Here is a 22,445-nt window from a genome sequence, read left to right on the forward strand (position 1 = left end):
TTCCAGATCCCCTGCTATCATCATGCAATCGCATCTTCAAAAGCAACGGAACTTTCAAGTTAGGCGGGAAACGGTGTGCCCAGATGTAAAGAACGAGAACACAGACATTTGGCCACACTGCGATATAGATTTAAATCGATCGTAAACCCGCGCTCAATTTATTTCTTTTAAAAACATTACAAATTTTGTCAAATAGATCAACATAGTTTTCCATGTTTGAAGTTAACTGGCCGCTTACATTAAATTTTAACATTACGTATGGATCGATTGTGATCGATTAAAAATTATAGAAAAATACAAAGCCTAGCAGTGGCAAAAGCATAATAATGAAAAACTATAATTTGTAGGTGTCATTTCGGCTGTGGGGAAATCCTTATTCGATGTTCGCTGGATGATTGCCACCCTGCGATATCTTTCCGCTGGCCACGCGACTCTTGAGGCTCTGTTTGGATAAATGGGATTTAGGAATTTATGAGAATTTGGATATGGGCAAATCGGGTTGGTTGGGTTCATTGTCTTACCTTGTTGAAGACATCGCGCATCAAACGATTGGAGCGACGTCTGCGCTCCTCCTGCTGGCGACTTTCGGCGGCCAACACTTCCGGCAAATTTTTGCAGCGTTTGGAGGTTATCGCCTTCATTTCCCTGGTGGTAAATAACCTTACGCGAACTGCAAGTTAAGAAATGTAGTTATTATTCGGACATCGGGTTCCATTTCTTTGATATCTCACGAGTGGCTGGTGGAGGCAGCTGATCCAGATGCCTGTTCAGCTCCTCCATGCAGGGACTCTGGTTCAAAACATTGTCCAGCTCCTGGCGCCGAACATTGCGAATCATCTGCATCTCATTAAGTATGGCCTTGCGCTGCTTGGCATTGGCACAGAATTCGGGACGAGCCAGCTGCAGTTGATCCTGCAGGGAGGGCATTTCCCCAAGCACCTCACTGCTGCCCGTCGGCGTAAACTGGATGACATAGGATATGGCACGCGGACGCACTTGTAGCGTTTGGCGTTGCATGCTCTCTGCATTCATCCTGGTCTCCTTGTGCCCCCTTCGCACCCGCTGACATGCCTCATCATCATACTGATGAGTGGTGGTCTCACATCTGGTGATGGCCGAGCCTCCTGCTCCATTAGTTGCAGTTGCTACTCCCTGAGAGTTGAGGACCTTCTTATCCGCGCCTGACCTACCACTCTGGAGTGGAGTGGCATAGGCACTTCCCGCCGCCTGGGCGTACTGCATCTGCATATATTGCTCTCGTTCATCGTGCTGATCCTGTGCTTCCTGTTGATGCCTCTGGAATTTCTGCGAAAAAGAAAGAGATGGCTTGAGAAAATCGCAGGATTCCTTTTTTTTTGGGCAATAGCCTTAAGTGATGTCCTTACCGGGCAATGCTGCTGATGAACGCAAGTCCGCTGGTGACCACATTGAGCACACTGACCACAATGTTGCTGCCTCTGTATTAAAATATCTTTTTGCTGGTTCAGCTGCTTCTGCAGCTGGTAAAGTTTCTGTTCCTGGAGCAATACAAACTGTTCCAGCTCCTCGGTCTGATAATGGACAGAGGAGCAGACACTTTCGCTGCGAGCGCCTCCACTTGTGGAGCTACTCGAGACAAGTAAAGGTGTGGCCATCTTTTCAGGAGGTAGTGGTGGTGGTTGTGTCGGCGGCGGTACTGGCAGTGTGGAAGGATCAGAGTTGGTCAGATTCACTCCAACCGATTCAATTCTCACTGGGGGAGCCGGTGTTGTTGCTGTTCCCGAATTTTCCATCTCTTCAACTGCTTCAGCTGCCATTCCTTGTTGCAGATGATATTCCTTGTCCGGTCGCTCTTTCTGGTCGCCCATACATCGCATGGAACTTGGAATCTGCGCAGCCGTCGCAGCAGATTGAAATTGGTCCACGGAAGGCTCAGATTCCGTGTTTGCTTCCTTGTGCGACTTGCTGGGCAAACTGATACTTTCCAAAAGATTCTTAAATCCCTGCATGCGATGAATCTCTGTTTTGACCCAGTGGAGCTGCCTCCTTCGCTCCGAATCCGTGCCTCCTTTCAAACGCTCTTCGAACTCTATTTCACTCAGGGTCATGGGATTCAGCCAATCCTGCAAGTTCAAAGGCTCAATATCTGCATCCGTTGAGGCAGCGCGAGTCGGTACATTGGTCTTCTGGGTGATCACCTCGCCTGAGCCACTGGTTGAGCCACTGTACGATAAGCTTTCAGGCAGTGGCGAAGCTGATCCGATAACCGCTCGCTTTCGTGGAGCGGGAACTGGTAGCGCAATGCGTTCAGCCTTGGATGAGCTTCTCGAACTGGAATGGTTCGTACTGGTGGGCGCAACTTGCTGCAGAGAACCTGTAGGCACTGTTCAAAGTATGAATTAGTACAAATGCCACCTTATTGAAGAGTTTACTTACCCTTCAACTGCTCCTTGCTGCTGATGCTCAGGGAACGCAAACTAGTACTGGATTCGGTCAGTTCCAGACAAGAGATACGCCTGGCTATATCCCGGACGAGTTTCTTCTTCTGTCCCTGGCTGAGGCTGCGAGATCTTACCAAAGAACAGACCAAATCGATACCTAGATCCAGTTCTCCTCGCGGTCTACTACCGGATCCAATGTCTAACGAGGTGCTTGATGTGGAGGCGGTGTCGCCGGTGGAGGGATTTACTACAGGGTTCTCGGGCTGCTGGTTCCCTTTGTTCACATGCAGCCTATTGCCCCGAATCTTCTCGAACTGAGCCGCCGTGTACTGTCGCTCTTGCTCGCGCTCCTTTTCGCGCTGTATAGCTTTTCTTTGGTCCCTCGTGAGTTTCTGAATTCCTTGCTGTTCCCTTTCCGGATGATGAGAGTCTGTCTGACAAGAGCTAACTTCGAAATTCTGTCTCCTGGATTTACGTGTGCACTTCTTCCTAGATTCCCCTTTATTGGAGCTCTCTGAACTTTCCATTCTAAATATTAGAGACTCCTCGGCTTCATGGGGCTGCACTCCATCCAAATTCGCCTCGGGTCGCTGCTCTATTGGCTGACGCCAGCCGCAATCCTCCAGAACGGATCGCTTCAGCGTGCTGATGTTACTCTTCGACATTGCCCTCTTGCAGTAGCCCACATCGGCAGCAGGATTCCGCTCCAGGCGTTTGTGTGACTTAAGGACAGACTCTGGGGTCTGCGTTTTTTTGTTTTGCATCTGGGCCGACGTGGTAGGTGTGCGTATGTGCCCCGCGGATTGAGACATGGTTTGGGTGACTGCTACGGAACGAAAACTGGGGCTACTGGCCATTACAATAGGAATTATAGTGTATTCATCCGGTTTTGCCTGAGTTACTTGTGATTTCGGTGATGGGAACTGACTGATTGTGTGCTTACTGGGTGGTGGTGAAACTGATCGTTCCCGGGAAGGATGATCGCTGCACTTCGTGCGACGCCTGTGGCCAGATTCTGGTCGCGATTCACGTTCCATGAAGGCACATCCTGGCGGCCGGACTGATCCCAGGGCACAACTGTGGGTGCTGCCACTGGCTCCACTGCTTGTCGCCTTCGAATGGGAATAGAATCGCTCCCATTCGCGGGCCGCGGCCATTCCGTTGATATAATAATCCCTGGGTAGTGGATGAACGCGGGTTGACTTCGGCGGTCTGTTATGTCGGTAACCGAGCTTCTTCACCTTTCGGACTGTTTCAATCATCCCTGCTACATGCCAGTTCGCCAGAGAATAGTTTGACGTGACTAATTTGATGTGACGCTAAAATCATTCGAAAACAAATTAAACCACCTGATATCGAAAATAATCGCCTATCGGTGGCGATAGCTGGTTAGGCGCCGTTATTATACCCGGTACTCGTAGAGCAAAAGGGTATACTAGGTTCGTCGAAAAGTATGTAATAGCGTTTCCGGCTCTATAAAGTATATACATTCTTATGAACGTCGAGATCTCAGGCATACAGATTCTAGAGACAAAGACGCAGCGCAAGTTTGTAGACCGATGTTGCCACGCCCACACTGCGATATAGATTTAAATCGATCGTCAACCTGTGCTCAATTTATTTCTTTTAAAAAAATTACAAATTTAGTCAAATAGATCAACATAGTTTTCTATGTTTGGAGTTAACTGGCCGCTTATATTAAATTTTAACATTACGTATAGACTAAACCATACGTGCTTCTGGGTTTAAACAATTGTGATCGATTAAAAATTATAGAAAAATACAAAGCCTAGCAGTGGCAAAAGCATAATAATGAAAAACTATAACTGGTGGGTGTCATTTCGGCAGTGGGGAAATCCTCATTCGATCTTCTCTAGATGATTGCCACGCTGTGATTCAGCGATATCTTTCCGCTGGCCACGCGACTCTTGAGGCGCTGTTTGGATAATTGGGATTTAGGAATTTATGAGAATTTGGATATGGGTTTGGTTGGGTTCATTGTCTTACCTTGTTGAAGACATCGCGCATCAAACGATTGGAGCGACGTCTGCGCTCCTCCTGCTGGCGACTTTGGGCGGCCAACACTTCCGGCAAATTTTTGCAGCGTTTGGAGGTTATCGCCTTCATTTCCCTGGTGGTAAATAACCTTACGCGAGCTGCAAGTTAAGAAATGTAGTTATTATTCGGACATCGGGTTCCATTTCTTTGATATCTTACAAATGGCTGGCGGAGGCAGCTGATCCAGATGCCTGTTCAGCGCCTCCATGCTGGGACTCTGGTTCAAAACATTGTCCAGCTCCTGGCGCCGAACATTACGAATCATCTGCATCTCATTAAGTATGGCCTTGCGCTGCTTGGCATTGGCACAGAATTCGGGACGAGCCAGCTGCAGTTGATCCTGCAGGGAGGGCATTTCCCCAAGCACCTCACTGCTGCCCGTCGGCGTAAACTGGATGACATAGGATATGCCACGCGGACGCACTTGTAGCGTTTGGCGTTGCATGCTCTCTGCATTCATCCTGGTCTCCTTGTGCCCCCTTCGCACCCGCTGACATGCCACATCATCATACTGATGAGTGGTGGTCGTAGTGGTGGTCTCACAGGTGTTCATCAATCCCATGGGTACGGACATGTCCGAGCTGATGCACATCATCGAGGACAATGAATTGGTGGTGGTTGTAGTCGATCTGGTGATTGCCGAGCCTCCTGCTTCACCAGTTGCACTTGCTTCATTTTGAGTCCCTGTGCTCACCATTGTTGCTTGCACATAGCTAGCTACTCCCTGAGAGTTGACCACTTGGTAGTAGATGGCTTCATTCTTATCCGCGCCTGAGCTACCACTCTGGAGTGGAGTGGCATAGGCACTTCCCGCCGCCTGGGCGTACTGCATCTGCATATATTGCTCTCGTTCATCGTGCTGATCCTGTGCTTCCTGTTGACGCCTCTGAATTTTCTGCGAAAAAGAAAGAGATGGCTTGAGTATGAGAAAATAGCAGGATTTCTTTTTTTTTTTGGGCAATAGCCTTAAGTGATGTCCTTACCGGGCAATGCTGCTGATGAACGCAAGTCCGCTGGTGACCACATTGAGCACACTGACCACAATGTTGCTGCCTCTGTGTCAAAATATCTCTTTGCTGGTTCAGCTGCTTCTGCAGCTGGTAAAGTTTCTGTTGCTGGAGCAATACAAACTGTTGCTGCTGCTGGTTCTGATAATGCTCGCGGAACTGACGCTGTCTTTGCTGGACAAAAGAGCAGACACTTTCGCTGCGAGCGCCGCCACTTGTGGAGCTACTCGAGGCAAGTAATGGAGTGGCCATCTTTTTACGGTTCTGCAGATTCTGCTGGTAAAGGTGAGGAGGTAGTGGTGGTGGTTGTGTCGGCGGCGGTGCTGGCAGTGTGGAAGGATCAGAGTTGGTCAGATTTACTCCAACCGATTCAATTCTCACTGGGGGAGGCGGTGTTTTTGCTGTTCCCGAATTTTCCATCTCTTCAACTGCTTCAGCTGCCATTCCTGGTTGCAGATGATATTCCTTGTCCGGTCGCTCTTTCTGGTCGCCCATACATCGCATGGAACTTGGAATCTGCGCAGCCGTCGCAGCAGATTGAAATTGGTCCACGGAAGGCTCAGATTCCGTGTTTGCCTCCTTGTGCGACTTGCTGGGCAAACTGATACTTTCCAAAAGATTCTTAAATCCCTGCATGCGATTAATCTCTGTTTTGACCCAGTGGAGCTGCCTCCTTCGCTCCGAATCCGTGCCTCCTTTCAAACGCTCTTCGAACTCTATTTCACTCACGGTCATGGGATTCAGCCAATCCTGCAAGTTCAAAGGCTCAATATCTGCATCCGTTGAGGCAGCGCGAGTCGGTACATTGGGCTTTTGGGTGATCACCTCGCCTGAGCCACTGGTTGAGCCACTGTACGATAAGCTTACAGGCAGTGGCGAAGCTGATCCGATAACCGCTCGCTTTCGTGGAGCGGGAACTGGTAGCGCAATGCGTTCAGCTTTGGATGAGCTTCTCGAACTAGAATGGTTCGTACTGGTGGGCGCAACTTGCTGCAGAGAACCTGTAGGCACTGTTCAAAGTATGAATTAGTACAAATGCCACCTTATTGAAGAGTTTACTTACCCTTCAACTGCTCCTTGCTGCTGATGCTCAGGGAACGCAAACTAGTACTGGATTCGGTCAGTTCCAGACAAGAGATACGCCTGGCTATATCCCGGACGAGTTTCTTCTTCTGTCCCTGGCTCAGACTGCGAGATCTTACCAGAGAACAGAGCAAATCGATTCCTAGATCCAGTTCCCCTCGCGGTCTACTACCGGATCCAATGTCTAACGAGGTGGATGATGTGGAGGCGGTGACGCCGGTGGGGGGATCTAGTAAAGGGTTCTCGGGCTGCTGGTTCTCCTTGTTCGCATGTCGCCTATTGCTCCGAATCTTCTCGAACTGAGCCGCCGTGTACTGTCGCTCTTGCTCGCGCTCCTTTTCGCGCTGTATTGCTTTTCTTTGGTCCCTCGTGAGTTGCTGAATTCCTTGCTGTTCCCTTTCCGGTTGATGATCCTTTTCTTGGCGCTGTTCAGCTTTTCTTTGGTCCCTCGTGAGTGGCTGATTACCTTGCTGCTTCGTTTCCGAATGATGATCCTTGTTCCTTAGTTCATTTCCGTTTTGTTCCTCTTGTTGCATATCATTTTGGTGCTGCTTTTTTTCCAGTTGCTCCTGCGGCTCAACCTCCTTCTCTTGTTGTCTCCTTTGATTCTGCTTGACCACCTCGACTTCCTGCGCCATATGCATGTGATAATCAAAGCTAGTGGCCGACGAACTGCCGTACAGCGAGGTGGTTTGTGATTCCCGCCTTGAACTGGAACGCGAGCTCTCCACCCTTGAGCTGACTTGTGATCCCAATCTGGAGCTATTTGGTGAGTTGAGCCTGGAGTCGTCTCTTCTGTAACTGCTCAGCGATTCCCTCTGCGAGCTACTCACCGATGGTCTGCGAGAACTTATCTGTGGATCTTGTACTCGCGAACTAATCCTTAAATCGTCTTTCCTACGGCTGCCGATTGATCCTTCTGCTTCCATTATGGAGTCAATTTCGGTATCATTTCTATTGAAACTGCATTGGGTACCTTCTGTTGAAAAATTTCCACGAATATCTTTTGCTTCGGAACTGCCTTGAGTTGACTCCTTTCGCGAGCTGCTACGACAGTCCGTCTGACAAGAGCTAACTTCGGAATCCTGTCTCCTTGACTTACTTTTGCACTTCTTCCTAGAATCCCCTTTATTGGAGCTCAATGAACTTTCCATTCTAGAGTTTAGAGACTTCATGCGTTCGCTGCGATTGACGAATGTGCTGCAAGCCAGTGGCGGCGTCGGCTTACCCAGCATTGGCGACGGTTCCTCGGCTTCATGGGGCTGCACTCCATCCAAATTCGCCTCGGGTCGCTGCTCTGTTGGCTGACGCCAGCCGCAATCCTCCAGAACGGATCGCTCCAGCGTGCTGATGTTACTCATGGACATTGCCCTCTTGCAGTAGCCCACATCGGCAGCAGGATCCCACTCCAGGCGTTTGTGTGACTTAAGGACAGACTCTGGTGTCTGCGTTTTTTTGTTTTGCATCTGGGGCGACTTGGTAGGTGTGCGTATATCTTCCGCGGATTGGGACATTGTTTGGCTGACTGCTACGGAACGAAAACTGGGGCTACTGGCCAATACAATAGGAATTATAGTGTATTCATCCGGTTTTGCCTGAGTTACTTGTGATTTCGGTGATGGGAACTGACTGATTGTGTGCTTACTGGGTGGTGGTGAAACTGACCGTTCCCGGGAAGGATGATCGCTGCACGTCGTGCGACGCCTGTGGCCAGATTCTGGTCGCGATTCATTTTCCATGGACGCACATCCTGGCGGCTGGACTGATCCTAGGGCACAACTGTGGGTGCTGCCACTGGCTCCACTACTTGCCGTCGACGAAAGGGCCATGAATCGATCCAATTCCCGGTCCGTGGCAATTGCGCTGATATATTCCCTGGCTAGTGGAGGAACGCGGGATGATTCTGCCGGTCTGTTGTGGCGGGAACCGGACATCATCACCTTTTGGCCTGCTCCTCTCTTCGCTCTCATGGTCGAAAAAGTCTATTCCCCTGCTATATGTCAGTTCGCCACATGGAAGCAGCGTTTAGAGACTAGTTTGACGTGACTATTTTGATGTGACGCTAAAATCATTCGAAAACAAATTAAACCACCTGATATCGAAAATTATTGCCTATCGGTAGCGATAGCTGGTTAGGTGCCCTTATTATCGATAATAATTAATTTGTTTAAAATGCCATTGTATTTCCCTAAAGTACATATTGAGATGGTAAAATCAAGGAAAAAATAATATATATTATATATAAATATAATTCCGAATTCAAAGAAAGCATTCGGTTAGTTGATACAAGTGAATGAAGAGAACATTTTATTAACAGCAATGTAATGTGGGATTAACAGGGCCTGTCGTGAGTACTGTTCGGGCTGAACCGGTTCGGACGCAGTGTTGGCTAACGATGCAACCGGTTCCAGTTGCCTGTGGATTTTCAAAATGGCATTTGGTGTCGTACTGCGTTGTTTATAATTGCTCCTCGCTGGTTTAGAAAAACAATTTGAATCTAATTAAAGAAACTTAAGATATACATATCGACTTGAAATCGACTGAATAATGCTGGAGACGAAGAGCATAGCTGCATTGGCTTTCACGGAGACGCCGCGCAAACGCAAAAGGGAGACGCTCTATAAAAATGCTGCCCCGCCCCCGAATCCGCAGCAACAACCCCCAGAAAAGGACGCACAGGATGCAGCTGTCGCGTCGACGGAATCGTGCTTCACCAACGCCGCCTTCAGTTCCACGCCCAAGAAGCTGATGGTGGCTCGTCGTCGTTTGGCCAAGGAGAATAGCCAACCCAATCTGTTTCCCGGCTTGGAGGTCAAGTCCATAGCCGATCTTGCCCAGAAGCAGCAGCATCATCAGCAGCAGCAACAACAGAAGCTTCCCACGAATCCTTTTGAGGTCCTGCGCCAGCCGCCCAAGAAGAAGAAGCGCGAGCACGCCTGCTTCGAGAATCCTGGCCTGAATTTGGAGCTGCCCGAGAAGCAGTTCAATCCATATGAGGTGAGTTCACTAGTCCAGTCGTGCATGGATGTACTTTTTGTCCTAGTTAAGGTAGAGTAGAAATCATTCATTCATTATCTTTGTATTCTATATATTACGAAATCCATAAAAATCATACATTTATTATATATAGCTATAGAATATTATTATAACCGAGCCATAATATTTCTAGGTCGTCCGCTCGGCAACCACGCCCGCCAAGGGCTTCGTGAATCCTGCCCTGAATTTGCGCGGCAGTGATGCGCCGGCCTCGCTCAATCCCTTCGAGATCCATCGGCCCAGCGAGGCGTCCGAGGCAGCCTGCAATCCGTCGGGTGTGGCCAATCCGGCTCTGGCCGATAGGGATTCGGAGGAGCAGCTGCCCACCAGCCTGAAGATCGGCTTGCCATTCACGCCCACGCTGGGCTGTCGCATCGATTTTCACGGCATGTCGCTGACGCAGCTGACGCCTAGCAATCTGCTGGCCGAGAAGCTGGTCTTTTCGCCCGTTCCGGCGCCCAAGCGATCGCTGGGCGCCATCAGCGAGGAGTCCTCCATGGACATCGGCAAGGAGCTCGATCGCTATCAACTGGAGTTGGAGAACAGCATCAATGAGGCGAAGCTACGGAAGAATAGCGTGCTGGTGGATAGGGAGCTGCCGAGGAATAGCTTGGAGGTGGAACTGCCCAAGAACACCAAGGTCTCCTTGGTCATGGAGACCAATACGCAGGAGCTGATGATGCAGGAGGTGGTGACGGTGGACCCTCAAGTGGAGAGGCGTCTGGTTTGCACCAGACGACGCACACTAACCGAGATTAGCGAGGCTCCCGAGGTGGAGGAGGACAAGGAGAAGCTGCTCGAGCAGGACCCCGAAGCAGAGGTGATTCTCGAGCAGGAGAAGATTCTAGAGCAGGAGATGCTCTTGGAGCGGGAACGACATTTAACGAGGGAGAAGCAATTGAAGCAGGAGAAACTCCTCGAGAGGGAAAAACATTTGGAGCGGGAGAAGCTGCAGGAGCAGCTGCACGAGCAGCTCAGGGAAAAGCTCCAGGAGAGGGCCAAGCATCTGGAGAAGGAGAAGCTGGAGGAGGAGCTCCTGGAAAGGCAGCTAGAAGAGGAACGGGAAAAGGAGCCAGCCGACGGCGATGTGGCCTATGCCTCCGAATCCGACGATGAGCCCGATGATCTAGACTTCAAGGCACCCACGCGCTTCGTCCGCGCCTACAGACCCGCCGCTCTGCCCTCCAAGGCGGCCAGCAAGGAGTCGCTGCAGTCCATCGGATCCAGCAAGTCCGCCAAATCGGCAGAAGTTAAGCCCAGTATCGGAATGAAGGGCATGATAAGAAAGTCCATCCGAAGACTGATGCATCCCACGTCGCACACTTCACCCGAGGCTAAGTCCGAGGACAAGGATGGACATGGACATGGACATGGACAGGGCCAGCATCACAACATACTCAATAGCATTCGGCACAGCCTGCGCCGGAGGCCCCAAAAGGCGGCCGAGTTGGAGGAGCAGATGGAGCCCGTTCTCGCCGACGTCTCCATCATCGACACCAGCGAACGGACCATGAAGCTCCGCTCGAGCGTCGCCCAAACCGAGTACATGACCATCGAGCAGCTGACCAACGAGAAGAAGCACTCCCTGCGGAACAGCATCAGGCGGTCCACGCGGGACGTGCTGCGCCATGTGTTCCACAAGAGCCACGATGCCTACGCCACCGCCAAGTGAGCAGGTGGCTCCACAGACTCAATTTGGGGGCTTGATTTTTAAGGGCATTTCTGTAACCTGTTTGTGATTATGATTTTTGAAAGTGTTCACAAAACTGTTGAAATTACTAATTGTTAGTAAGTGTGCCGCCCTTTTGAGTTGACCCAATTAACTTCTTTTCAATTCGATTTTTCAGCACCTAGTTAAGTTTTTAATTGCACCCAAAGATTGTCACACAAGACCAGCAAATAGGAAAGGAAAGCTTATTTCATCTGAAAACCAAATACATTTTCACATCACCTAGTTTTAATCATTTTTTTTTTCTTAAATTCTCAAGCGAACTCTGCAAATTAATTCGCACACTGTTTATAGTTCTAAGTTCTTGATGTTTGCACGTTTATTCATATATGTATGTGTATGTTTGCCCATATCTTTATATATATATATATATATGCTTTCTAATATATAACATTTGTTTTTTATACATAAACTTGTGATTTCCTATTCTTGGACCGATTTTTCCGACTAACTTTGTGTACAGATGCAGTCGCAACAATTTAATGCTAATGACTATTTGCTAATGACACATTTAAGTAGATGAGTTAATATTCTTGCTTAGTTTATGAGATGCTTGGAAACAATTATATAATCATTATACTAGACGTTTGTTTTCGGCAGTTGAAAAAGTTACATTTTTCATAGCTTTTTATTATTCGTTAGCCCGTTTGTCCGGACATTTCTCTCTTGAGCGGACAACGCTCTTAACGGACAGGCCTACTTGTAGACAGTTTGGAGAAGGGGTCGCCTCCGCTGGTCGATGGGCTTGTAGGCGTGCTGATAGACACTGGCCAATCGCCAGTGCTCCGGATAGCCGCCCTGACCCGCTCCGCCCGCTTGGCTTTGGAAGGGCGGCACCAGGGTTTCGATGTCGTAGTTCTTTTTGGCATACGGCTGCCGGGGGCGTGGCACCACCAGAACCCTACCACCAACACCACCGCCGCCGCCTCCACAGCCCGGCTCTATGCCCACGAAATCGCCGGAGGCATTGTGCTTGGGCACTCCGGCGCGAAATGCCGCCTTGCTGGTCAAGCAATGTCCGTGTCCGTGTCCGTGTCCGTGTCCATGGTTGTGGCCATGTCCGCCGAACGATGGGGGACAGCATCTGGGAGCTGGAGCCACCTTGTGGCAGAGACGGCGAGCTGGACGCCGGAGGAGAACGTCCCGCTTGCAGGGTGGACCACCCGTTGGCCGGCAATCCATGGCCCTGCAATCCTGTCCAGAGTCCGGACCCAAATATTTCTCCCTCAAGGCCTGGTAGGCTTTGTCGCCCAGCAGGGGTGACGATTGATACTGCTTGGCTAGTCGATCGGGCATCCCGCGACCGGGCAGCTCCGCCAAGTTGCCGAAACTCACACCGCCAGTTGGACCGCCGATGCCCGATCCTCGCCTGCAATGCGATGCACTGGAATCGCGGGAGACACTGCGTGCTCTTTGTCTGGCCGGTGGCGAGTAGTCGCAGGCGCACGGATCCTCGCGATCCAAACGGGCACCGCCAAAATCCGTTCGCTTCCTCAGGATGTCCTTGTCGAAGAAATCCGCCTCACCAAGCGTGCTGGTGAAGACGCCAGCCGATCGGCCCAAGTCCGAGGACTGCTCCTCGCGAGGCGTTTTCACACAGGTGAAGACAGCCGGTCCAGCGGAGTCATTGGAGCCGTCTATGTGCCTGGCCAGGCGCGGCTCATCCGCCGGATTCGCCGGCTTGAAGTCCCAACAAATGGCCAAATCCATGGGTCCCATCTTTTTGGCCGGAGCGGAGCCAACGCCCCGGAAGGCGTCGCCATTGCCGAGGGCACGTGGCACGATGCCACCGCCGGTCTTCGGACGGAAGACCTTCATCTTGGTGCAGTGCGTCGGACCCGCATTGTGCGTTTTCACACCCACGCCCGTGGCAATGGGATCGATTTCCAGGGCCAGGCCCGCATGTCCGCCGGATATCTGCGCCCGCCGGAACGCCAAATCGGCCACGCAATCGGGCAGCGGCTGGTGGTCCAGATTGTCCTGGTGCATCCGCTTGGCCAGCTCGAAATTGGCATATGCCGGCACCACTGGCGATGGACACCGCTCGTTGGGCTTCTCCGTGATCGAGTGCAGCGGCATCTTCTTGATCAAATCGGGTTCGGATACGGGTACGGGATCGGGATCAAAGCTTCGTATTCCCACTGTCGGCAATGAGATTAGATCCTTGCCGGGCTCCAGGCACGCAAAGCTCAGCTCGCTGCTGCGCTCCAAGTGATCCGTATAGCGATTTTGGGCCGCTGCCAATGCCGGAAACTGACGACCCGCCGCCGAGCCAAGCTGCTCCCGGTACTTGATGGGCTGCGTGTCGCGCGTGTCCAAGGTGAGACGACCAAGTGGCACGCTGTCCGTGCTGTTGCGCTTCTGGTCGAGCAGCTCCTGGTGCGAGGGCAGCCGGAACTGCGGCTCCGTCAGGTCGCCCGGCGTGTAGCTCAGTTCCGGGAGAGCTGTTTGCGACATGATTGGTTGGAGTAGGTGGCTTTCAGGTTCACTTGTTGCAATGCGATGGTGGTGCGAATGGAATGGGATGAGATAACATGGAGATGGAGATGATAATGAGGATGTATGCACATATGTAACAGATAAAATATAGATATGATTTGTGTTGAGTGAGATCGTGCTGCCCCTTAAAATGTATTTTAAGCCTTCGGTTACATCGAATTTGAATTTCGGTTGAACAAAATATAGAAGTGTTACTAATGGCCCTTCGCCGCCTTGCGCTCCTTCTCCTTGCCCTTATCCTTCGCCTTATCCTTCTTGCCCGCCTCCTTGTCCTTTGGCTTATCCTTCGGCTTGCTGGGAGTGGCCGCTTTCTCCGACGATGGACTTGGCTTGGTCAGCTCATTGGGATGCAACGCCGTTCGTCCTCGGGCAAAGGCGGTTATGGTGCGCTTGCGACGCCGCTTTTCGGTGGCCACGCACGTCGCCTTGACTGCCTTGGGGGTCCTCTTCACGGTTTTCTCGCTCTACGGTTGCAGGTGAAAGTGAAAGTGAGTGTGCAGGGTGCAGGGTGTAGGGTGAAAGTGTAGAAAGTGCACCCAGAAAAGAAAACATATATATAGCTATGTTCTGGGTGCACCCAATTGGTAAGTGGTGGCCCCGATGGTGACCCCGATTCCCACTCACCACCACGCCGCACTTGGCCCGGTTGCAGCGCTGACTCCGCTCGCTCAGATCCTTCAGCTTCTGTAGTCCCTCGCACTTCGTCTGGCACCGCTCGTGCATCCAGTAGGGATCGTCCTTGTGGCCCAAGGTCAACCGCTGGTCGCAGGCCAGTGCCCTGCGGTTCTCCCGCTGGCAGTTGCACAGGTCACGCGGAAAGTCGACGAACTTGTACCGCCCACTCAGGCAGGCATCGTAGTGGGCGCAAAAGGCACGGGTTATACGCCGCGGTAGCTCGTAGGTTCCGCGATATTGGCCAAATGAGTTGCCCTCCCTGCGGATGAAATTGAACTGAATAGTGATGAGGAGCATGGGCAATGGCTTACTTTATCACTCCGGGCAGCAGGTGGCCGTTCTTGGCCGCCACAACCTTGGCGTTCTTCTGCAGTCCACGCGGGCGGGGTGGTGAGAATCGCGGATACTCCCAGTTGTTGAGGCGCTTCGACTGGAACCGGCCCTCGAACTGCAACGAACGAAGAAGTAAGGATTGAGGATTTCAGGAAGCTGGGCTGGTCTGTGCTTGGGCGGGATTAGCCAGGAGTCGATAGACACCTGTTAGGAAAACGCACTCGCCCCTGCGGGTAATGCCCTTATTTATGGTCCCAGCGCAAACAAGGCAATTGATAAAAAGAAGAAACAAAATTGTTCAGGAGAAGAGCAGGGCAGGGCGGAGCAGAAGCCCACCCCGCAGCCGTGGCCAAATGCCAATCGAAAACCGGAACCCACCCCGGGCGAATGGAGGTGGGGCCAATTACACGGCGTAATCTCTACGCCGGAACATGTGTAGAAAGGCATTTGTCTAATGCCACTTAATGCCTTGTTTGTGTTTGCCTTTCTAAAAATGTCCAACATCGCTGCGCGCTAAAAAACGAGCCAGTGATCTCTAAGCCCGGTCCATTTATCAGAAGGATTAGCCAGCGCCCTAAGCGGGCACCGACCGGAGCAAGTGAGCCCGCATTCGATTTGGCTACTATTGAATGGATATGACAAGTGAAATCTGTAGAGATCAACATCCGAAAGCATGGAGCCATATCCAAGTAGTGTGACCTCCGCTTTGGGGGATTCGAAGCTTTGAGGCTGCGTGGTCTTCCCACGCGTACGGATTTCAATTAAGGAATGCAAATGGACCTCCGCTGGTAACTCGATACTCGGAGCGCTCCGTTGTCACCACTTGATTGAGGCCTTGATCGATGGCTGCTGGAGTGGGTGTTCCACTGGGTGATGCGAGTGGGTGTGACAAGGGCGCACGTTCGCAGCGCGTGGCTGTTTCGTTGGTCACCAGCAGCATTACCGCATCGGCACTGTAATTAAATTTGCACGGCAATTACGCAATGTAGCAGTGCGCTCGAACAAATTGCGGCGTGAAAAATACAAATTGATTTTAAACTCAATTAGCAACAAAGGAGAGCTTACAGCACTTGGCTGGATGGTGTGGTATCTATGCTAACGCTACACAATAGATAGATACAAAGATAGATGGGTGGAATAGTTGGCACCCCTTGGTGGGTGAGGTGAGGTGAGCTGGTCACCCCAGCCGGGTGAAGCGATGATTTTTATGGCAACCCTCTGGGGTGCAATTTATCACATGGTGTCCTTGCATCCTCGCATCCGCAGGATTAGACAGTCAAAAAGCTAGTTGGCAAACACGTGCACGCTTGAATCGCTGGTGTGGCAGGCACTGGGGTTGGGCTAGCAGTTCGCCAGAAGGAAGGTACTACTCTTGTATCGTATTTAATGTCGCACTTGTATCCTCTGTGTGTCCTGGTCGAGGCGACAAGCACTTAAGCTAATTTCACGCTCTGCCGCCGACTATCCTTTGGTCCAAAGCTCCGTATCCTGTGGATTGTGCTCCTCCTCCTGCTCCTGCTCCTTCCTTCCAATTTTTCCAATTTCAATTTCCGCTGGCCGAACAGCTGTCGCCCTGGCCAATTGGAAAACCATTAACGCCAGGCGTTTTCGATTGATTTCCGAGTGCGATTCGAATAGATTCTTTTCGAAATTCCTCCGCAGTTAACCGATTCCGTTGCGATTGTGTGTGTATATGGCGAATAGCTGTGGACTCCGAAAACGAGTTGCGTGGCAAAGGTTGTTCTGGTCCAAAGTAACCGTTACCAAGTAAATAAACTTTAACTGTCGCTATTTGCAAATGTGCAAAGGGGGGGCGTTGGGCGGGGAGAAAATGAAAAAGCGGGCTCAAACGGTTATGTGAGCGGAAACGGTAACGGAGCGGTAACGGTAACGTTATGCGTACGACACTCAAAAACAAGAAAACACCCGACACATTTTCAAAAAAGGAACAACAAACAAATTTGGCAAAAGTTTAAAGTTACAGCAACGGAAACACATTCCATTAAAAATAAGTTAATGCAAAATATATAAAAATATAAATAAAAAATAAGATTTATAGCTGGTATACCATAAAATGAAAATATGCACAACATCCTTGTCGCCTGGCCTTTGTTTTTGTTTATGGACGCCAGTGTACATACACCCACACCCATGAAAATAGCACCCATACAGGGACAAGCTGCCGATTGTCGGAATGCAGGAGTCCTTTTTCACTGGATAGAAAAGGATGGCGCGGAATCGAGTTGGTTGCCATTGCCACGTTTGTTGTTATTATTGTTATGCTCGTTGCGAAAATGATTACATCCATACAAATATATATATATATATTTATATATATATACATATAAGCAGACGGCGATACCCGTACCAACCAAATTAGGCCACTATTTATGGATATTGAAAACAGCCTCCCAATCGACCAGAACAGTTCGCTCACCTGCTGTGCGCTAAAATTAAGGGCCATTTCAAAATTTAGCACAAAAGTCGAAATTTCTGTGAGGCTTTCACTGTTTCCAAAAAAATTGTATACTCAATTTTTGAAAATTATGACAGAGGCTGCTCCTCTACTTCGCCTTTGCACAAGTGGGCGGGGCTTGGCGCAAAGGACACGCCCGCTTTTGATCCGTGGGATACGTGGTGGGATGGAGTGGGAAATCGGGGGAACTGTTAGCATCTGGCTTTTCCGAGCAAAGCGTTCAGACAAATGGAAAACTCAGTCGCAGCAGCTGGGGTCCAAAAGTCGAGGGGAGTTTCGTGGAAAGGCGCCAAAATACATAAAGTAGCCGATGAAGAAGCATTTTTTATTGCGATTACTATGTATATTTATCGTTTGAGTATAAACAAATATCACGACCTAAGGGCTACACAAAAAATGGATCTTAGTTTAAGGTTTTTTCTTTTTTTTTTCTTGGTTTTTATATTATATAACCCATGGTCAAGGTTTTCTGTGAGGAGTAAGCACTGCTTTCCCATAAATCTAATTGTATGCACTACTGGCATATTTAGTTTTGTTATTCCCACCGATATTTCTACTTCAATTCAATTACACAAACTAATAGCTTATTACATAAGATACTTACATAGGCCTTACATCTTAAACATTTAGTACGGGCTTAAGTATTTTAACCTTAGGTTAAATCGTGGCTTTACAATTGTTTCTACGAAAACAAACCTAAGCCTAAAACAAATCGAAACGAAAATCACCAGTGACAAAAAAAATATATATATATATATATGAATATATCATATATATATATCATTTAACCATAGGCTAGCAAATCGGCAAAGTCCATCGAACACTTCGCTTAGTTAGTGATGGTTAATTCGATTCGCCTTGCCAAGTATCCAATGGAGCGACGTGCGGATTACAGAGCTTGGGTAAATGCGTTCATCTGATGTGGGACATTCGCAGAGTTTTCCCCCTGAATCCGCCCGCCACGCCCCCCCACCTCCTACGGGGGGGCGAAGAAATTGGCCTCGTTGAAGAGGCAGCTGGTGGCGAAGCTGGAGGCGCCGGCGCTGTCTCAGGGCGTCTCCAGCACATGATTTAGATAGGCAATGTAGCAGATGGCCAGCTTGAGGATCTCGATCTTGGATAGCTTCTTGTCCGGCGGCAATGTGGGCAACAGCTTGCGCAGCTCGGCAAAGGACACATTGAAGGCCTCCACCCGGATGCGCTCCCGCGTCGCATGTGCCGTCCGGTACTTGAGTGTCGCCCGCCTGCGACGACGCCGCTCCTCCCGCGATAGACCCACCAATTCCGAGGGATCCAGATGGGCAATGGGCGTGGTCCGGCGACGTGGCGCCGGCGTGGGCGGCGGTGGCGGTGCCGGTTGTGCGGCCGTTTCGCACGCCATTCGCGCCTGGAAACGCTTATCGATGTCCAGCGTAGTACTGGCCGCATAGTCCTCGTTGACCAGATGCGGATTATTCGGCCCCACCATCTCATCCTCGTCGACCAGGTAGTAGCGACTCAGCGAAATGCTTTGCGGCGGACCCGCCGCCATATGGCTCATATCGTAGACCATCCTCTGGCTACTAGCACCACTGAGTTTTGGGGCTGGACTCTGGACTTTCTCGCGCTGCCCAGCCTGCTGCTGAATGCTGGAAACGGATGCAAGAGGATGCCAGAGGTTAGACTATGAATACAACGATATATTCCAAGTTAGGATGCCCTGAAGGCTGAAAGTGTGGCTAACTTTGCGGTGTAACTACTCATGCCATTGAACAGAAGTTACAATGGGCGGTGAGGAGGAAATCATAACCCTTGCACTCGAATTTATTTATGCCTCATTTGTGGACATTTGTGATGAAGGGTGTGCGAGTGTGTCGTCCTTGCCGAGGAAGGACACACCCCTTTTTCGCTGCGTTCTGTTTGCGTTTGCTATTATTTTCATTTATTTTTATTGTATTTATTGTGCTTATTGTCGGCATTGTGCGTATTGTTTATTCGCAGCATATTTTCACACCTACACAAATAGCTGAACAATCGGCACGTTTATTTGCCCGCGGGAGTTGGCCAACCCCTCAGCGATGGCAACCCCTCCTCAGCTTGGCCACCCTTTTTTGGTATTGTTGCGGTTTACGTATGATTTTATATATATTGATTTAATGGGTTTTGGGTCTGAAAAGTCGCTGGAATTGCATCAAGTCGAAGACGTGACTATTGATCCCATGGGATGATGGAAATCCGATCTACTTTTAAGAACTTGTCGTGTAACTCAAATCCCCCGAAGACTATGAAACTCCAGTAACTTACACGTGTCAAGTGCAGGCACATGGTCAAGTTAGGTAATTCAAAAATTGGTAGATGTAATTTTAAAGGAAACTAGTGACTTCATTTCGCTATTTGTATCTTTAATTTGATTGATCTTCTCGCAAGTACTTTCACTTCTTTTGCATTGCTCACAGCTTTTGGTGCTGCACAGAACTTACAGCAGTCACAGGTGCAGAGTAATCCTAAGTCCTTGAGTTAACGGGCAGATATCCTTGCTTGCCACTGGATTCGGTTGTTCGCCGGATGGATGCGCACGTGGAACTGACTTCCGGTCGGGAAACTGCAGCATCCTTTATAACCAAAATCGAAAACAACCCCATGGCGTTGGAAGCCAGCCAATGCCAAGTTATCCACCCTCGTCGATTAGCGCCAATTGTAGCTCACAAAATGGCGGAGAGTTTGCCATAAGACCGCCCCTTTCCCGAAATGGACATCATCCCCTGGAGGCTGTGTATTCCAGACCTAAAAACTTTCTTTTCTCAACAAATTCTTATAATATTAAAAAAATTGACATTGTTTTGTCCATCTTATTGATCATGTTTTCACTATCTTCAGTTTGTAAATGATAAACTATTTTCAGTTTGTAAATGATAAATTTTAACTTTGCCGCCTTTGGATTTGAATTGTATCGGTTAACATCAAGCGGTTAACATTTGTTTACATAAGTGCCCATCGATAGGCAACTAGTTAACCAGATGTTCTGTGTGATCGTTATCGGCAGAGTAACATCAATTATTTCATAAGCGTTTTGCATTTAATTTTATTAAAAAGGGGAAACATTAAATTAAGATGAACCTAGGAAAGCTGCTGAATCCACTAAAGAGCAGCGCATGTTCAGTGCGCAGCTACGGAAAGCACAACAAGAAGTTCCTCTACAAAAATGGCCAGAAATTCGAGGGAATCACCTACTATCCCAGGTGCGTATTCACATGTGCCGTATATAAAAGGAAAACACCCGAAACCCAGCTTTTGTTAATGCCAAACCTATCCTGCTCAGGACTCCGGATCACCAGGATCCGCCCGTAGAGCCGGCGAAACTTTTCCGGGTGCAGCGCATTAAGCCGTTGAAGGGCAATCCCTACTGGGAGAATCGAATCCTCAAGGATCTGGGACTCGACGGAAAGCAGAGCGACTTTACTGTCGTCAAGAACATACCGGAGAACAATGCCCGCCTGTGGAAGATCAAGCATCTGGTTAAGGTTACGCCGGTCACGTTCCCCTACGGAGAGCCCACTGCCCAGGATGTCCGGCATACGATACTCAAGGAGAACGGCGAGTGTCTGGTAACCAAGGACCTGGGACCCATCGATAGCCGACTGGCGGCTCGCCAGGATTACGACGAGCAGCCTAAGCGACTGGATACCGATCTGCTGCGCAAAGATGCCCGCCTCAAGTGGCTAAATCCTTGGTAGTTAAAATTTGTTTTCCTTGATCCGTAAAAATAGTTTATTGAATACAAACCGCAACCTAAACAAAGCATTAAAATGTGAAGTCGGTCGGCTCTTTCTCAATGAATGGCCATAGCCACCTTCTTCTCCAGCGTCTTGCAGCCCGATATGGCGAACAAGCTGTGCGTGCGATCGTAACTAATGGAGGAGTTTATGATGTCCTCGATGATTTCTTGGGCTTGCGGTTGCGTAGGATCGCGGAACCACCTAACAAACTCCGCCTCCAGGCACTTGATCACATGCGCCTTCTCCATCGGCAGGAACGGAATGAAATGATCGATAACAAGGGACTCAATCATGGTGGTCTTTTTCATACCGCCATCCATGTTATAGGCGGCCTTCCGCAAAAGGGGCTCAAAATCACTCAGTCGCGTGTCCTCGCGCAGCCTACCATTCTTCATCATACTACCCAGATGACCGGCTATATGACTGCCCGCCGTGTTCGAGAGGAAGATGAAGATGGCCTTTGTGTTATCCGTGCCATCGACAAAGGCGTTGTAGTCCACAAGCGAGGTGAGCGCGTCGAAGACTCCGCTGGGCATTTTATCCACCTCGTCGAAGATGAACAAAGATCTCGGACAGCTGCGCAAGATCTGTCGCACCTCCAAACTGATTTTCGCCTTATAGCTACCCACCTGACTCTCGTTGGGAAAGTCCGCTTGTCCGAGATACTTGGTGACATAGCTCGACTTGGAACCCTTCAAATACAAAGCATTCGCAATTTGATCCGCCACAAAATTCTTGCCCGTACCGGGCTGGCCGTGAAAGCTGATAACCAGCGGTTTCCGGGACTTATCACTGGAAGCGATGTGCGCCTTCAGTGCGGGGACAATATGCTGCCTCACGATGTGCTGACCAATGAGGGTGCGTTCCAGGGATCTTTCTAATTCTGTAATTATCCGCTGCACTGGTAGTCATTTTGTTGCATACAAAACTACTCACTTACCATTTATTCTCGCCGGAATGCTCCGGTCATCGCAGCACTCGGAAAACCGGCAATATGTATATTCTTTGAAGTACATCCCCATGGCCACGACGCCGCCAATGGCACCCATGGACAGGGGCTCCAGCGACTGGAGGGGATGCGGCAGGATCACAAGCACGCCAAGGCACAGTGGCAACATTCGTGGAAAGCTCATCATTAAATGCTATTAAATTCTGCGGTGGAATGCAGATTTAGGCAAAAGCGATAGGCAGCTATAAGATTCGATTGCAGCACCGCCAACCGTTTCTAACGATAGTTGTGTGGCAGTCAGTGGCATTCAACAGGCTATGATTGTGAGTCAGTCAATGGTGTCTTTTGATTTATTGGGTATGCCGCAATAGTCAGAAGAGCAATTCTGCGCATATTGAGCCAAAGAAAACGTTTATCCACTCCCC

At 49.8% G+C, this 22,445-nt stretch overlaps 7 protein-coding genes across 9 annotated transcripts; 2 read left to right on the plus strand and 5 right to left on the minus strand.

Annotated features, from left to right (window-relative positions):
- Positions 1 to 131: 131 nt before the first annotated feature.
- Positions 132 to 8,668, minus strand: LOC117146925. 3 transcript variants are annotated; one of them, XM_033313560.1, is made up of 6 exons: positions 6,549 to 8,668; positions 5,462 to 6,495; positions 4,978 to 5,373; positions 732 to 1,071; positions 522 to 670; positions 156 to 442 (listed from the first exon to the last, which is right to left on the minus strand). In XM_033313560.1, exons 1-6 carry the CDS (start codon positions 8,536 to 8,538, stop codon positions 374 to 376), a joined length of 3,978 nt encoding a protein of 1,325 aa, XP_033169451.1. In that variant the 5' UTR covers positions 8,539 to 8,668; the 3' UTR covers positions 156 to 373. The 3 variants fall into 3 exon arrangements, with proteins under 3 accessions (XP_033169453.1, XP_033169451.1, XP_033169452.1); XM_033313562.1 differs by lacking the exons at positions 4,978 to 5,373; positions 5,462 to 6,495; positions 6,549 to 8,668 and adding exons at positions 1,386 to 2,362; positions 2,416 to 3,748 and having other exon boundaries at positions 132 to 442; positions 732 to 1,296; XM_033313561.1 differs by lacking the exons at positions 156 to 442; positions 522 to 670; positions 732 to 1,071 and adding exons at positions 4,005 to 4,356; positions 4,428 to 4,576 and having other exon boundaries at positions 4,638 to 5,373; positions 6,549 to 8,667.
- A 317-nt stretch (positions 8,669 to 8,985) lies between these two features.
- On the plus strand, positions 8,986 to 11,681 carry LOC117147993 (protein MLP1). The gene is made up of 2 exons (XM_033315148.1): positions 8,986 to 9,565; positions 9,738 to 11,681. The coding sequence occupies exons 1-2, from the start codon at positions 9,116 to 9,118 to the stop codon at positions 11,274 to 11,276; spliced, it is 1,989 nt and encodes a 662-aa protein (XP_033171039.1). The 5' UTR covers positions 8,986 to 9,115; the 3' UTR covers positions 11,277 to 11,681.
- A 348-nt stretch (positions 11,682 to 12,029) lies between these two features.
- LOC117148378 lies at positions 12,030 to 13,820 on the minus strand. The gene has a single exon (XM_033315735.1). The coding sequence runs from the start codon at positions 13,788 to 13,790 to the stop codon at positions 12,030 to 12,032; it is 1,761 nt and encodes a 586-aa protein (XP_033171626.1). The 5' UTR covers positions 13,791 to 13,820.
- A 118-nt stretch (positions 13,821 to 13,938) lies between these two features.
- On the minus strand, positions 13,939 to 17,357 carry LOC117147632 (protein Flattop homolog). Its single transcript, XM_033314600.1, has 4 exons — positions 17,278 to 17,357; positions 14,819 to 14,955; positions 14,457 to 14,766; positions 13,939 to 14,296 (listed from the first exon to the last, which is right to left on the minus strand). The coding sequence occupies exons 1-4, from the start codon at positions 17,302 to 17,304 to the stop codon at positions 14,027 to 14,029; spliced, it is 744 nt and encodes a 247-aa protein (XP_033170491.1). The 5' UTR covers positions 17,305 to 17,357; the 3' UTR covers positions 13,939 to 14,026.
- Positions 17,358 to 18,345: 988 nt separating this feature from the next.
- LOC117147987 (helix-loop-helix protein 1) lies at positions 18,346 to 19,859 on the minus strand. Its single transcript, XM_033315137.1, has 2 exons — positions 19,776 to 19,859; positions 18,346 to 18,944 (listed from the first exon to the last, which is right to left on the minus strand). The coding sequence occupies exon 2, from the start codon at positions 18,866 to 18,868 to the stop codon at positions 18,365 to 18,367; it is 504 nt and encodes a 167-aa protein (XP_033171028.1). The 5' UTR covers positions 18,869 to 18,944; positions 19,776 to 19,859; the 3' UTR covers positions 18,346 to 18,364.
- A 468-nt stretch (positions 19,860 to 20,327) lies between these two features.
- On the plus strand, positions 20,328 to 21,102 carry LOC117148852 (39S ribosomal protein L30, mitochondrial). Its single transcript, XM_033316510.1, has 2 exons — positions 20,328 to 20,534; positions 20,615 to 21,102. Exons 1-2 carry the CDS (start codon positions 20,407 to 20,409, stop codon positions 21,027 to 21,029), a joined length of 543 nt encoding a protein of 180 aa, XP_033172401.1. The 5' UTR covers positions 20,328 to 20,406; the 3' UTR covers positions 21,030 to 21,102.
- Positions 21,040 to 22,394, minus strand: LOC117148848 (torsin-like protein). Its single transcript, XM_033316507.1, has 2 exons — positions 22,012 to 22,394; positions 21,040 to 21,954 (listed from the first exon to the last, which is right to left on the minus strand). The coding sequence occupies exons 1-2, from the start codon at positions 22,205 to 22,207 to the stop codon at positions 21,125 to 21,127; spliced, it is 1,026 nt and encodes a 341-aa protein (XP_033172398.1). The 5' UTR covers positions 22,208 to 22,394; the 3' UTR covers positions 21,040 to 21,124.
- Positions 22,395 to 22,445: the final 51 nt, after the last annotated feature.

The sequence above is a fragment of the Drosophila mauritiana genome, chromosome X (genome assembly GCF_004382145.1).
Source record: "Drosophila mauritiana strain mau12 chromosome X, ASM438214v1, whole genome shotgun sequence".
Classification (NCBI taxonomy): Eukaryota; Metazoa; Arthropoda; class Insecta; order Diptera; family Drosophilidae; genus Drosophila; species Drosophila mauritiana.

Coding starts and splice junctions, on each gene's coding strand:
- LOC117147987 (XM_033315137.1), bottom strand. CDS start 18,868: ATGGTCTACGATATGAGCCATATGGCGGCGGGTCCGCCGCAAAGCATT.
- LOC117148852 (XM_033316510.1), top strand. CDS start 20,407: ATGAACCTAGGAAAGCTGCTGAATCCACTAAAGAGCAGCGCATGTTCA. Junction 20,535..20,614: donor GGAATCACCTACTATCCCAG/GTGCGTATTCAC, acceptor TATCCTGCTCAG/GACTCCGGATCACCAGGATC.
- LOC117147993 (XM_033315148.1), top strand. CDS start 9,116: ATGCTGGAGACGAAGAGCATAGCTGCATTGGCTTTCACGGAGACGCCG. Junction 9,566..9,737: donor AGCAGTTCAATCCATATGAG/GTGAGTTCACTA, acceptor TAATATTTCTAG/GTCGTCCGCTCGGCAACCAC.
- LOC117148378 (XM_033315735.1), bottom strand. CDS start 13,790: ATGTCGCAAACAGCTCTCCCGGAACTGAGCTACACGCCGGGCGACCTG.
- LOC117147632 (XM_033314600.1), bottom strand. CDS start 17,304: ATGGCCCTTAATTTTAGCGCACAGCAG. Junction 14,956..17,277: donor TTAATTTTAGCGCACAGCAG/GTGAGCGAACTG, acceptor CGTTCGTTGCAG/TTCGAGGGCCGGTTCCAGTC. Junction 14,767..14,818: donor CTGCTGCCCGGAGTGATAAA/GTAAGCCATTGC, acceptor TTTCATCCGCAG/GGAGGGCAACTCATTTGGCC.
- LOC117148848 (XM_033316507.1), bottom strand. CDS start 22,207: ATGATGAGCTTTCCACGAATGTTGCCACTGTGCCTTGGCGTGCTTGTG. Junction 21,955..22,011: donor CATTCCGGCGAGAATAAATG/GTAAGTGAGTAG, acceptor GGATAATTACAG/AATTAGAAAGATCCCTGGAA.
- LOC117146925 (XM_033313560.1), bottom strand. CDS start 8,538: ATGAGAGCGAAGAGAGGAGCAGGCCAAAAGGTGATGATGTCCGGTTCC. Junction 1,072..4,977: donor CTCATCAGTATGATGATGTG/GCATGTCAGCGG, acceptor TATGATGATGAG/GCATGTCAGCGGGTGCGAAG. Junction 671..731: donor GCTGCCTCCACCAGCCACTC/GTGAGATATCAA, acceptor CTTAACTTGCAG/TTCGCGTAAGGTTATTTACC.